Raw genomic sequence first — 12,498 nt, forward strand, 5'->3', positions numbered from 1 at the left:
AGGAGTGGTCTTATATAAAAGTCACCTCAGGTCCAAATTTTAAATGATTCTAGTATGTAATCCAAGTGCAAAGTATCTCATTAAGCACCTTTGATGTGAAAATTAAGTAATCACCCAATTGAAAAGAACCTAGCGACACACAGAATACCCACTGACAAAAGGAATTGCTGATATTAAGAACTCTAGTAAATATTTTTTTTCCTAGTAAATATTATTGACTATCACATATCCAATTCAATTCTAGTCTACCCGTTTAAAATTCACTGGTCATCTGGGCACTGAGATATCCAACCCTCTACACAAAGTGTGACTCTAACACTGTATAAATTTCCACAATAAAAATATTTAAAATGTTGACAAAGGGGAAGGGGGGGGAAGCCAACACCCAGAATAAAGGATTTAATCCAGTATTTATTCCACACTCATGATCGTTGATCGTTCTCTGTAATCAGAATACAAGTCATAAGAACAATCTTTCAAATAATCTGATAATCTTAAATAATGCAGCATAGCATTACTTTTAATATTTCTCTGTCCTAGATTAAGTTTAAAAACTCAAAACAGCAATCTTCATTATCAATAAAAAAGTTTTGAATTTTAAAAAAAGGAGACTATTACCAAGCTGTTTCATAATTTAAGTTTTTTCCATTTATAAAAATCCTTTGGAAGCTTGAGGCTTGAATCGATTTCTCTACTCATCTGCCCCACCCTCTCCCAATTTCACGTTAGTATAGGGTTGCTGCAAGAATGCTAGGCTTTAGACATTAATTTTTTCCTTTAATATAGTACTTTAAAATCTGAGAAATTCGAGAAAAAAGATTACATGACATGTATTTTTTCAAATAAAAAAGGAAAACTAAGTGAATATATTTTAGGCATAATAACAGTGTCCCTTTGAGGTAGAATGCTAAAAGGACTTTTGATCGAATCACAGCCTAATTGAAACTTCTGCCTCAGAAACTACCTTGTCATGAATCTAAAAGTTAACTGTGGAGAATATTAAGTGTAACACATTAAACAAGAGCCTTCCAAGAGAATATACAGTGGACAATGTTAATCCTACAACTGCTGCCCTCGTGTACACTGAAAGCACACAATTCTCCCAGAATAGACATCCAAGATCCATTCTCAAAGTCTTTAGCATTCTATTATGAAAAGCACAGCCATGCTAACTTCAGTACACAAACCATAATCCCACACCTACAAAACAAAAATAGAATTAGCGGCAGTTTATTGCCTTATACAAATTTAACCAACATGGCAACCATGCCAAAGGAATTAAAACATTTTCAGGACATATGTACAGACTGTACATCTCAAAAACAATTAAACAATAAAAATGCAAGAACAATCTGTGCATCATGTATCAAACTCAACAATTGGGTGAAAACATCAATGCAATAAATGGGATTACAAAGGCACTTCCCTACACAAAAGAGGAAATGAAAATGCAGCCTACAGGGAGCTTGAAGAGTGCTTAACTACGGCACAATCTCAACTTGGGAGGAAGAAAAAGAAAGCAGATTTAATCAAACATTTATAGGATTCAATGTGATCCACTTTTACAAAAAAAAAAAAAAAACTTCACACAGTCTCATCTTTGTTTTTATGTTGCCTTTCTTGGCTCTCTGGTTCTATACTTTGGCTCCTTCGACGATCGTGTTTGTCAGACTGGTCCTTACTATCACTGTGATCTCGTTTGTGGGAACGTTCTTTGCTTCTGCTACGCTTTCTAGATTTTTCTTTGCTGGGGCTATGCTCCCGTTTTCTTGATTTTTCAACACTGTCAGTTCTTCCTTGACTGCCACTTCTACTTCGTTTATTTGATTTTTCTTTACTTTCATTTTTATGTTTACTTGATTTCTCTTTGCTCCTGCTTCTGCTTCGTTTCCCTGCATTCCTACTTCTACTCCTACTTCTGTGTTTCCTTTCTCTGCTTCTACTCCTACTGTGTTTTTTCTCCTTCTTGGAATCTTTTTTGTCATCTCTATGCCGCCTATCATCTTTATCTTCTTTGTGTTTCTTCTCTTCTACCTCACCCCTACTTCTCCGTTCCTTGGACCGTTCTCTTGATCGCTCTCGCTCCTTTTCTCGGTCATTACCTCTTTCCTTATCATAGTCACGATCTCGTCTTCTACCTCTCTCATTTTCTTTTTCTCTTTCCCGATCCCTGTCTCTTCGGTCCCCTTTCCTATCCCGACTTCGACTACGACTTCTATGCCTTTCCCTACTCCTGCTACTCCGCCTGCGTTCCAACCCCCGATCAATACTTCGGGATCTTCGCCTTTCTTTCTCCCTTTCTTTGGCTTCACGCTCTAGTCGCTGGCGTTCTTTCTCTCTTTCTAATTCTCGATCAAAACTAGAAGACCCATGGCCCTCCCGATGATGGCTTCTACTTCTTGATCTTCTTGGGGACCTCCGTGGACTCAGTGATCTCCTCGGAGACCTAATATTTAATAAAGTAAGGAAAAAGAAAATTTCAACAAATAAAACATATCCTAAAAATTTTACTTTTGAGAGTGTTATTTATTTAGGTCCCCAACTTACATAGACATGTTAGGAACGATTAAAGGCCCCAAAAGGCAGAAAATAACCTTTCAGGGTTAAAAGCGACAAACTCATAAAATGAACAGCATACAGATAATTTTCTAAGAATTTGCCGCTGATCTCCGAGGACCTTTTATAAAGCCTATCTTTCAAGTAATTCCAAGAGGTACGTTACCTGGAACGCCTGCGTTCAACATGTCTGTCTATTTCCTCAGGACCTTCCTTCCCATCCTTCTTGATTTTTCTGGGGCGGGTTTTAATCTGTTGATCAATATTCTTCTGAACTGGAACTGGAATTCTTGGAAACAGGGTAGAAAACCACTCCAATTTTGTGAGAAAAGACCGCAGCATTTCTCCAATGGTCATTACACAGCCTCCACCAGCCTTCACATCTAGGTCCTACAAAAACACAAAAGATACCCTAGCCGTCAAAAAAATAATAATTTCAATATATATGTGAATACTATAAAAATATTACCATCTTTGGAATCTCAAATACAAAAAATTCTAACGAAAATTTTAATTTGTGTACCCTACTAATCTGGTAATGAATGATACAGAGAAATACTTGGGCTTAAGTGTGTGCATGCAGGTGCGAACAAATCCTGCAGCCTCGTGGGCATAAAGAGCATTGATCTCACTCAGTTAACAGGAACATGAAACAGCCCCTTACATTACTAAACTCTGTGGAACATAAACTTAAATTAACATTCCACATACCTACTAAGTATGTATTTCTTTCTGTGGACACATTTGCACACATCATTCCTAGCACTGTAGCCTAACTGCATATGAACTACTTCAGACAATCCTCTCTAAAGATTATCTTTTAACAGCTCTAATATAAAATGAAGCCCTCATAAAACTGGAAGCAATAGCAAACCAACTGCCATGAAGCAGTGAGGTTTCTAATTTAGAGTCATGTAGAAAATAAATAAATGAACAAATAATTGGAAACGCATAATCCATGATGACCATTGTCTCTGAAAAGGGTCATTACCGCATGAAGGCCTTCTTGCTATGCCCTCTCACAGCTCAGGACATGTTAGTCAGCTATTGTCAGTCCCAAACCTATAGTGCAAGCACACAAGGAAAGTGAGATTTGTTATCTAAACAGGAAAACAAGAGCTAAAGGTAAAACTGCTTGCACTCACACACATTTAAGTGTTCAGATATACAGTATTTCCAAATATAATCGCTGCAGATATCTAAGGAAGAAAACAATAAGTTAGCTTAAATAGAGATCCTAAGGTTTGTAAATACAATAAAAAACAGATTAAATAGAAGCATTCAGAAACAAACCTAATACAATACCAATTACGAAGAGGGACATGCTTTTTAAATATAGAAGGGAGAAGTGTTTTGGCCTGAAAAATCTCTTCTAAAAAGAAAAACTACTTTAAAGATTGTGATTTATCACCTAATACATTTTTTGCTTCTTCAGGAAAATGAGTAATTCAGTAAATAGCCCCTGCCAAAAAAAAAAAAAAAAAAAAAAAAGGGCAGACTAAAATTCTCCATGTCTACAAGAGAGTTTTAGGTGTGCACATAATATAAAAACACACTAGGAAGACCTATTAGAACTATCCTTTAATTCAACAAATTCTTTGTACAAATGTTTTAAATAGTACTATTGAAGCATGGGACTCAAAGTTTATGCTATGAACCTTAAAATACAAAGTGGTGGGGGGCATATGTATGGATAATACAGGTATGTATGAAGTACCTTTTTGAGATCTTGGACATCACTGTGTAAGCATATTAATACATAACTGTGATTTAAATATGACACAGCAATGTTTCCAAAAGTAGCTAGAATTGAAATACTTTGATCATTTTGGATATATCATCTAAACTCTCACCCTATTGAAATCCCACCCAGCTCTTCAATTCTGCACGTCTACGCAAGTGGGAGTATTAAGATACATGGAAGAAGTTAGAGTGTAGAGAGCTGAAAAGTTCCAAAAGAATAAAAGCACTATAATTAGTATTGTACGGGCATGTCTTAACACCTCAATCCTGAGACTGGCCCACTTAAAAAATTACTATCAACTGTACAAGTCAAGATCAATGCAATACACAAAATGTAATCAGGAAGAAAAAATTTAATAGTCACCAAAACCATTTAAACAATTAAGAAATAAGAAATTTTAAAAAACTTAATGATATATAAAATCCACTATGTCTTAGTAAAAGGACAGCAATTCCAAAAGTAAGAGTGAAGTAAACCTAACTACAGGAGATTGTGAAAAACATTAAGCCTCCAATAAAAGATACTAAAAACATGAGAGCAATGAGAAGAAAACTAATTATTACCCTTGTTGACATACCTCTTCATCATCAAGGAAGGATTCAAACCAGTCCCATAGATCTGTAGGGGGCTGTGTGTACCTAGAATTACAAAAGATTGATTAGGTTTACATGAATTAAAATGATATACTTAATGGAAATGTAGATAAATGCATGCTTACCTTATATACATAAATCCAAGGGCTCTAATATATGGAGAGTCTGTGTGCGTTATGAGACCCATCACTTGCTTACGAGTTAGCTTCAGAGTAAATAATTTGTATAACAGGCAGAAAGCTGTAGAAACAATTCCTCCTGTTCCAACACCTCGAACCTTTAAGGGAAACAGTTAAAAAAAAAAAAAAAAAGGTAGTAAAAAAACAGAGATATTTAACACCAATTGATTAATTCCATTAGGTAGTAATAACAAGATATGATCCAAAACTAACATTAGAGCATTATTAAACAGCATGTTTTAACCCCATTCACGAGCCACCTGGATTTAGATAAAAGCAAAACTTCTAAGCTTTGCCAACTGTCATTTGAGTAACTGTCACTTTTAGTTTCCTAAATATAAACTTAGTTATCAGACACAGAAAAACTGAAAAATGCACGTACTTCTACTTACCCCTCCGCACATCCCCGTTTGGCCTGCTGTTTTCCTGCTTCCTTTCTCCCACGGCTCAACATGCGTGACCTGAAATAGAAAAGAGGAACACAACAAACATTCATACTTCGAATTTTTTTAAAGCTATGATTAAAGTAAACCCAAGTCCATAATAGAGCAGATTCTTCCAAAAGTTTGGAAGCTGAGTGTATTGACATTATATATTTTGCTTACATACATTATATAAACCATCTTTGAAAAACTGCTTAGTTTTTTTAAAAGCACCAATAAAACTGCCAGAGTTTGGCAAAAACCTCAACAGTTTCATGAGCAGAAATTCCATTAAAACAGCTCTGTAGAGAGCTGATTCTTGTTGAGCCAAGAGATTTCTAGGAATCTCATATAATTGTAAAAAACGTGATAATATATTAAAATTTTGTATCTTACTCTGAGTTGTTTAAAAAAATAAAGATTCTCATTTTAAAATGGATTTAAGGCTTCAACTTGAAGCATCAATGAAGTTTTAGTATTTCAAAAAATAATGCTCTTAATTTTATGATTTAAAATTCTACATCAAATAAAGAAAAATGACTTAAGTATGTTAAACAGCAACAAGTTACTTCTAATGCAAAATTATGAAACTGTACATTTTTTTTTACCATGAATAGGCATTATGTTCGTTCCTGATTAAAGATGAAATTACAAGGGCCACACCTACAAAGATCATTCTTGTTGGGTTTATTTTCAGCCTAATTATGTAAACCAATTCAGTTTTCCCCCAGAAAAACAGTATAAACTGTTAAAAACTGAGTGTGACTAGTCATTATATTAAGTATAATTGATACAGTATCTTTGTTGAGATGAGCACCCTATAAAAACCACATACTTTACCTACAAATAGCAAAGAAAGAATATTAATTTGGTAACACATAACTCAAGGTCTTTTAGAAAGATCTGTTTCTCTTAATTTAAAACAAAATCAAAGTAAAATCCTGTTCTTTCACTATGCATTCCTAAAAGTGTAGCTTCACCCACCCATGGTTACATTTTTATAGCCTTTTTCAGTGGCTTCAGACAGAAAAGCATGCATTTGAATGTAAGCATTACACTGTTAGGCTCAGCACTGCTATAAGGTTTCATTTCCTTCCCCCAGTTTGCTATGAAAGATGTTTCAATTCCTTAAAGGCCAGCCAAAGGGGGGGATGCAACACAAAACTGACTTAAAACTAGAAGCCTACATATTTCAATGATTATTTAATCTGGACATCCTGATAACAAAGCCTCCATCTTTAATTTTTAAACTATATTTAAATAATTTCTAGTACAATCTTAAATTGTTTCAAAACACAGTATTTGAAATTTGAAAACAAGCTTTTCCTCTATCACATTAACATCTGCCTGTGTTACTAAACAGAACCTGCTACAGAAAGAGCAGGAACCCAATTTTCCATGGTTTTTTTTAAGTTTACTACACAAAACTAAGAATATCCACCATACTGTATTCATGCTGAAAAAGGTCTTACCTTTTAAAAGCTAATAAACCTAGTTCAAAGTACTACAATTACTTACAATATACTCTTATAAAAAGATAACAAAATTTCAGTGTAGTTTACATACCCAAAGTTGAACTGTACTCTCAAAGTATCATTTTCTATCAAAAACTAGTATCTCAAAAAAAAAAAAAATCCTTTAATACCCTAATCGCTTAAAGAGGTGGGGTGGGGGGAGGATTGTGGGCAGAATATAACCTAAAAGCAAATAAAGAGAATTTCCTTCTGCTAACACTTCTACAGGTATGTTCAGATCACAGAAAATACTTTGTGGTCTGTCAAATGTTCCAAGAATTAAATACTCAAAATGGATGGTGTTTTGTTACATGTTCTAGCTAAAATATTTAAAGATCATTAAGACTATTAACATTCCTTAAAATATGAATTAACCTTACGAGGCCTGGAAGATATTTTTAAAACTACATAATTTGCAGGGAAGTGGAGAAAACCTATCTAGTTGGTGAAGAAAAGCCCAAAACCAATGGCCAAAAAGTACCTAATTAGCCGTTCATTTAACCAGGGAAATGCATTTATGGCGATTGAGCATGATTAATAGTGCATACCTCTACCTGCGACCCTGGGCTGCTCCGAGCCTCGCTGCAAGACTGAGTCAATCCTGCTAACGAAACAAGAACTGAGACAAGAGTGCAGTGAGGAGGCGCCAGGTGAGCTCCCCAGCACAGCCAAGCCAGCACCGACCCTGCCGCAGAAGCCCAGGGCCCAGATAATTCTAAACAAGCCCAATGCACAAGTAACTGAGACCACTTACTCCTGACTTCCTGCTGGGAAATTTTCCAGGCCTTCTGTACACCTCCTGCCCTGGCACCTCTCCACCCTCAACCCTCCCACCCCCACCCGACACTCGCACTGACCACTTCCCTGTCTGGATCGGATAAAGAATACCAACAACACGAGGCCAACATCGAAGTCAATACACGCCCTGGCCCGGGGTGAGCGGGAGAAGCACCAACAAGTTGGCGCTGAGTAGATCCACGTCAAAAGGAATAATTTTAAAGCTGTGAACTGGAGAGGATTCAGTCACCCTCTTCTCCCCTCCCCCACCCCTCCCGCCCAACTCCCCCCAGGGGTGGGCAGGAGGTTGGGGGAGGAGAGACTTCAATGGTGGCGGGCTCTCCCAGCCCTAAAAATCTGAAAAAGAAAGGAGAGGGCGGGCGGCCCGTCTGACCCCTCCCTGGCCGACTACGGAGCACCGCTCCCCCACCCAACCCCCCGCGCCTACGGACGCTCAGACCTCAAGGGCCGCCTCCGCCCGGCTCCTCCACACCCCTCCACGGAACTGACCCGCCCGCCCCGGCCCCCCAGGCCTAGACGCTTCGTACCTTAAAGTAGATCTCGTCCACCACCTCGTGGTAGGTCTTGAGCTCGTAGAGCTGCACTTTGAAGTAAGGCGACGACAGGATATTGGTCAAGATCATGGGGTTGAGGTTCATCGTCTTCTCGTTGCCCCACAGCGGCAGCACATTCCCCTGCTTGCCCGAGACCGCCGGCTTGGTGGCGCCGCCGCCGCCGCCGCACTGCTGCTGCTGCTGGGCCGCGGCCGCCGCCGCCTGGTGCTGCGGCTGCGAGTTGCCTGTCAGCGCGGGGCTGTTGTTAGCCATGTTGCGGCGGAAGGAAGGAGGGAGGGAGGAGGGAGGGGGAGGGGGCCAAGCTCGATCTCGCTCCTCGGGACAACGGTCCGGGACCCTACTCCATGGAACGCCGTCGGGAGAGGGGGCCGCCTCGCTGTCCCCCAGCTGGGTGAGGGAGGGCAACGGGGACGCCGACAGAAGGACCCTGAGGCGAACGTAGACGCCGAAGCGCGGGCCGCGAGAACTCCCGGCAGAAGGCGAGCCGGCGGCCACGGAGCGCGATCTCTTCCGCCAACTGCCCCTGGGAACAAGATGGCGGGCCCGGCGGATGTGACGCCGCCCGCCCCAGAGTTCCAAGCGGGCCGGCAGCCAATCAGGGACGCCCGGCTGGGCGGGGCCTTCCTCTTCCTGGTTCCGCGCGTTCTGTGCGCGCCGCGGTCCCTGCGGGGTCTTCCGCGCGAGGCTCCTAGGAGGGTTACCCTGGGAGCTCGGGCGCCCACCTCGTGTGTCTTAGTGCCTGGATTAGGGGCCCGCCTCCTCCTCTCGAAAGCCGGGCAGGAAGCGAGCCGCAGGGATAGATGCTCGCGAATGCGTGACTCGACGCCTACGGAGCGCTCCAGGCTCTCGAGTTACCGATTCTGGATTCCCTGAAAGGGATGGTGACGCGGACTTCGTGCCGCCGTGTGGTTCCGACGCAGTGGTTACAGCCTTCTGTCCGCCGGCGGCACTATTTGTTTGCGTCCTCAGATTTATTCGGTTGTAAGATTGGGAAACCTTGGGCAGCCCGGGCGGCCCAGCGGTTTAGCGCCGCCTTCGGCCCCGGGGCGTGACCCTGGGGACCGGGGATCGAGGCCCGCGTCGGTCTCCTGCCTGGAGCCTGCTGCTCCCTCTGCCTGTGTCTCTGCCTCTGTCTGTGTGTGTGTCTATCATTGGTAAATAAAATCTTAAAAAAAAAAAAAAAGATTGGGAAGCCTCATGCAGCTGCCGTGTGGAGCGTCGCGGGCTCGTGGGGGCGTGGGCTAGGGCTGTCTGTCCTCCCCGCTCGGCCCCGCTCGAGCCCGTCGGCTCTGCGGCCCCTTCTGGGCGCGGGGAGGAGAGGCGGGCGGGAGGACGCGTAGCTCTTGTCGCTCAAAAGCTGTTGTTAACCCAGAGGAGATTCTTGGTTTGGGGGAGCTAGGAGAGCCTGCCGAGAGCCCTGGAGTTTCTACAGGGGCTGTCACCGGGCAGTTTCAGCCTGGGGGTTTGTAGAAGCAGGAGGGCCAGACTCGTTGGACGGTGACCGGCCCAGGACGGGAGCCGCCGATGGAGTAATGGCTGGGGGAGGCCACGATGAAACAAGGAATGCGCTGGCGTTTAAATCCCAGGACTCCGCGATTACACCTGTGACCCCCAAATAATATTCTCTGGCTCCAATCATGCTTCAGAGCATTGCCAGATTCTTCATCCCAAACGTGTAACACCCCTACCCGAGATCTCACTCAGTGACATCCTCATTGCCATGCTAAAACCTAGTGACCATTTCCACTCTTAATCATATATGATTCCTGTGACCCCCCCCCCCCTTTTTTAAAATTTAAGTCTTATTTATCTCCACTTGCATCGTGGGTCTCAAGCTCACCACCCAAGATCCAGTCACACGCTCTTTGGCTGAAGCCACCCAGGTGCCCCTGTGGCACTTTTTTATCATTTATTCTTTCCTAGACACTGGGTTGAAAGTTGGAAACTGGAGGTCCTAACTTTTCAATGCCTCATATACAGAGGAGAGGAAAATCCATACCTGCATAAAGATGAACCAGGAGGGAGAAAACAGAAGTAGGAGGTAAACGGGGATAACCTAGTATGACAATGCAAGGAAAGGTAAATGATAAATAAATAAATGGTTGGAGGGACACGTGGGTGGTTCAGTCAGTTAAGGTTCAGCATCTTGCCTGCGACTCATTATGATCTCAGGGTCCTGGGATTGATCCCCAAGTCAGACTCCCTGCTGAAAAGAGAGCTTCTCCCTCTCCCGCTGCCCCCCACTTGTGCTCATGCTAATAATTACATAAAATCTTTTAAAAAATAATAAATAGGGACACCTGGGTGGCTCAGTGGTTGAGCGGCTGCCTTTGGCTCAGGTCGTGATTCCAGGGTCCCAGCATCGAGTCCCACATCAGACTCCCTGCATGGAGCCTGCTTCTCCCTCTGCCTGTGTCTCTGCCTCTCTCTCTCTCTGTCTGTCTCTCTCATGAATAAATAAATAAAATCTTAAAAATAAAGAACTGAAGCTTTGAGAGAAGTGGTTTTCACATCCTAGTAGATCTTGTTTTTCTATACTTAGTTTATATCACTGTACTTACCAAGGAAAATTGATGATCCCAACATCTAATGAATTACTAAGTTGAAAATACAATGAAAAAGAATGTTGAACCGAGTTTTTTAAAGATTTTATTTATTTATTTATTCATAAGATACACAGAGACATAGGCAGAGGGAGAAGCAGGCTCCCTCCCGGGACCCTGATATGGGAGTCTATCCCAGAACCCCCAGGATCAGGTGCCCGAGCTAAAGGCAGATGCTCAACCAATGAGCCACCCAGGCATCCCTCTCACAGTTCTGAATGCTAAGGAGTCCAACCAAGATCAAGGGACATGCTCTTCCCTGGTCAGAGTTGACACCTAGCTGTACTCACATGGCTGAAGATGGGGAACCTCCTAGGATCTCTTTCATAAGAAAACTGATCCCATGTATGAGGGCTCCACCCTCATGATTTAAACACCTCCCAAAGCCTTCACCTCCTAATACAGCCACTTTGGAGACTTCGAATTTCAGGGCAGCCCAGGTGGCTAGGGTCGGTTTAGTGCTGCCTTTGGCCCAGGGCCTGATCCTGGAGACCTGGGATCGAGTCCCACATTGGGGTCCCTGCATGGAGTCTGCTTCTCCCTCTGCCTGTGTCTCTGTCTCTCTCTGTGTGTCTCTCATAAATAAATAAAATCTTTAAAAAAATTTTCAACGTATGCATTTTGCAGGGATACATTCAGACCACAGCACTCATCAACCACAATCAAGATAACCTTCCACTGCCTCCAAAAGTTATCTTGTGCCCTTTTGGAATCAATGTCTCCTTCAACTCCATCCCCAGGCAGCCATTTTCTGTCAGTTTGCATTTTCTGGAATTTTAAATAAATGGAATTATACACTTCGTTCTTTTTTGCCTGGCTTCTTTAGGTCAGCACAAGCCTGAGATTTATCCTTGTTGCTTGTATCAACAGGTTATAAGATTATATATGTATTATTATTGAATAGTATTCAATTGTAGGATTTCCTACAGTTTGTTCAATCATATGGTGATGGGCATTTGGTTATCTAATTTGGGGCTATTATAAATATAGCTGCTGGGGTACCTGGCTGGCTTTGTTGGTTAAACGTGCCTTCAGCTCACGCCATGATCCTAGGATCAAGCCCCAAGTTGGGCTCTGCACAGCAAGGAATCTGCTTCTCCCTCTCCCTCTGTGCTCTCTCTCAGTCTTAAATAAAAAAAAAAAAAATTAAAGGTTTTATTTACTTAATAGAGAGAGAGAGAGAGAACACAAGCAAGGGGAGTTGCAGAAGCAGAGGGAGAAGCAGGCTCCCCACTGAGCAAGGATCCGATGCAGGGCTTGATCCCAGGATCCTGGGATCATGACCTGAGCTAAGGGTAGATGCTTAACTGACTGAGCCACTCAGGTGCCCCTTAAATCAAATCAAATCAAATAAATAAATAAAATTGCTATCAACATTGTGTACTAGCCTTTGTGTAAATATGTTTTTGTGTCTTTTGGCTACAAACCTAAATGTAGAGTGACTGTTATTTGATGTGTTTAACTTTTATTTTTTCAATTATTATTTTTAAATAATCTCTGCACCCAATATGGGTATCAAACTCACAACCTCAAGA

The 12,498-nt window shown here is 41.9% G+C and overlaps 1 protein-coding gene across 2 annotated transcripts; it reads right to left on the bottom strand.

Annotated features, from left to right (window-relative positions):
• Positions 1–391: 391 nt before the first annotated feature.
• PRPF38B (pre-mRNA processing factor 38B) lies at positions 392–8,907 on the bottom strand. 2 transcript variants are annotated; one of them, XM_038541136.1, is made up of 8 exons: positions 8,334–8,907; positions 7,866–8,016; positions 7,557–7,609; positions 5,465–5,533; positions 5,019–5,170; positions 4,878–4,938; positions 2,723–2,946; positions 392–2,446 (listed from the first exon to the last, which is right to left on the bottom strand). In XM_038541136.1, the coding sequence occupies exons 1-8, from the start codon at positions 8,610–8,612 to the stop codon at positions 1,585–1,587; spliced, it is 1,851 nt and encodes a 616-aa protein (XP_038397064.1). In that variant the 5' UTR covers positions 8,613–8,907; the 3' UTR covers positions 392–1,584. The 2 variants fall into 2 exon arrangements, with proteins under 2 accessions (XP_038397064.1, XP_038397065.1); XM_038541137.1 differs by lacking the exons at positions 7,557–7,609; positions 7,866–8,016 and having other exon boundaries at positions 8,334–8,905.
• Positions 8,908–12,498: the final 3,591 nt, after the last annotated feature.

The sequence above is a fragment of the Canis lupus genome, chromosome 6 (genome assembly GCF_011100685.1).
Source record: "Canis lupus familiaris isolate Mischka breed German Shepherd chromosome 6, alternate assembly UU_Cfam_GSD_1.0, whole genome shotgun sequence".
Lineage (NCBI taxonomy): Eukaryota > Metazoa > Chordata > Mammalia > Carnivora > Canidae > Canis > Canis lupus.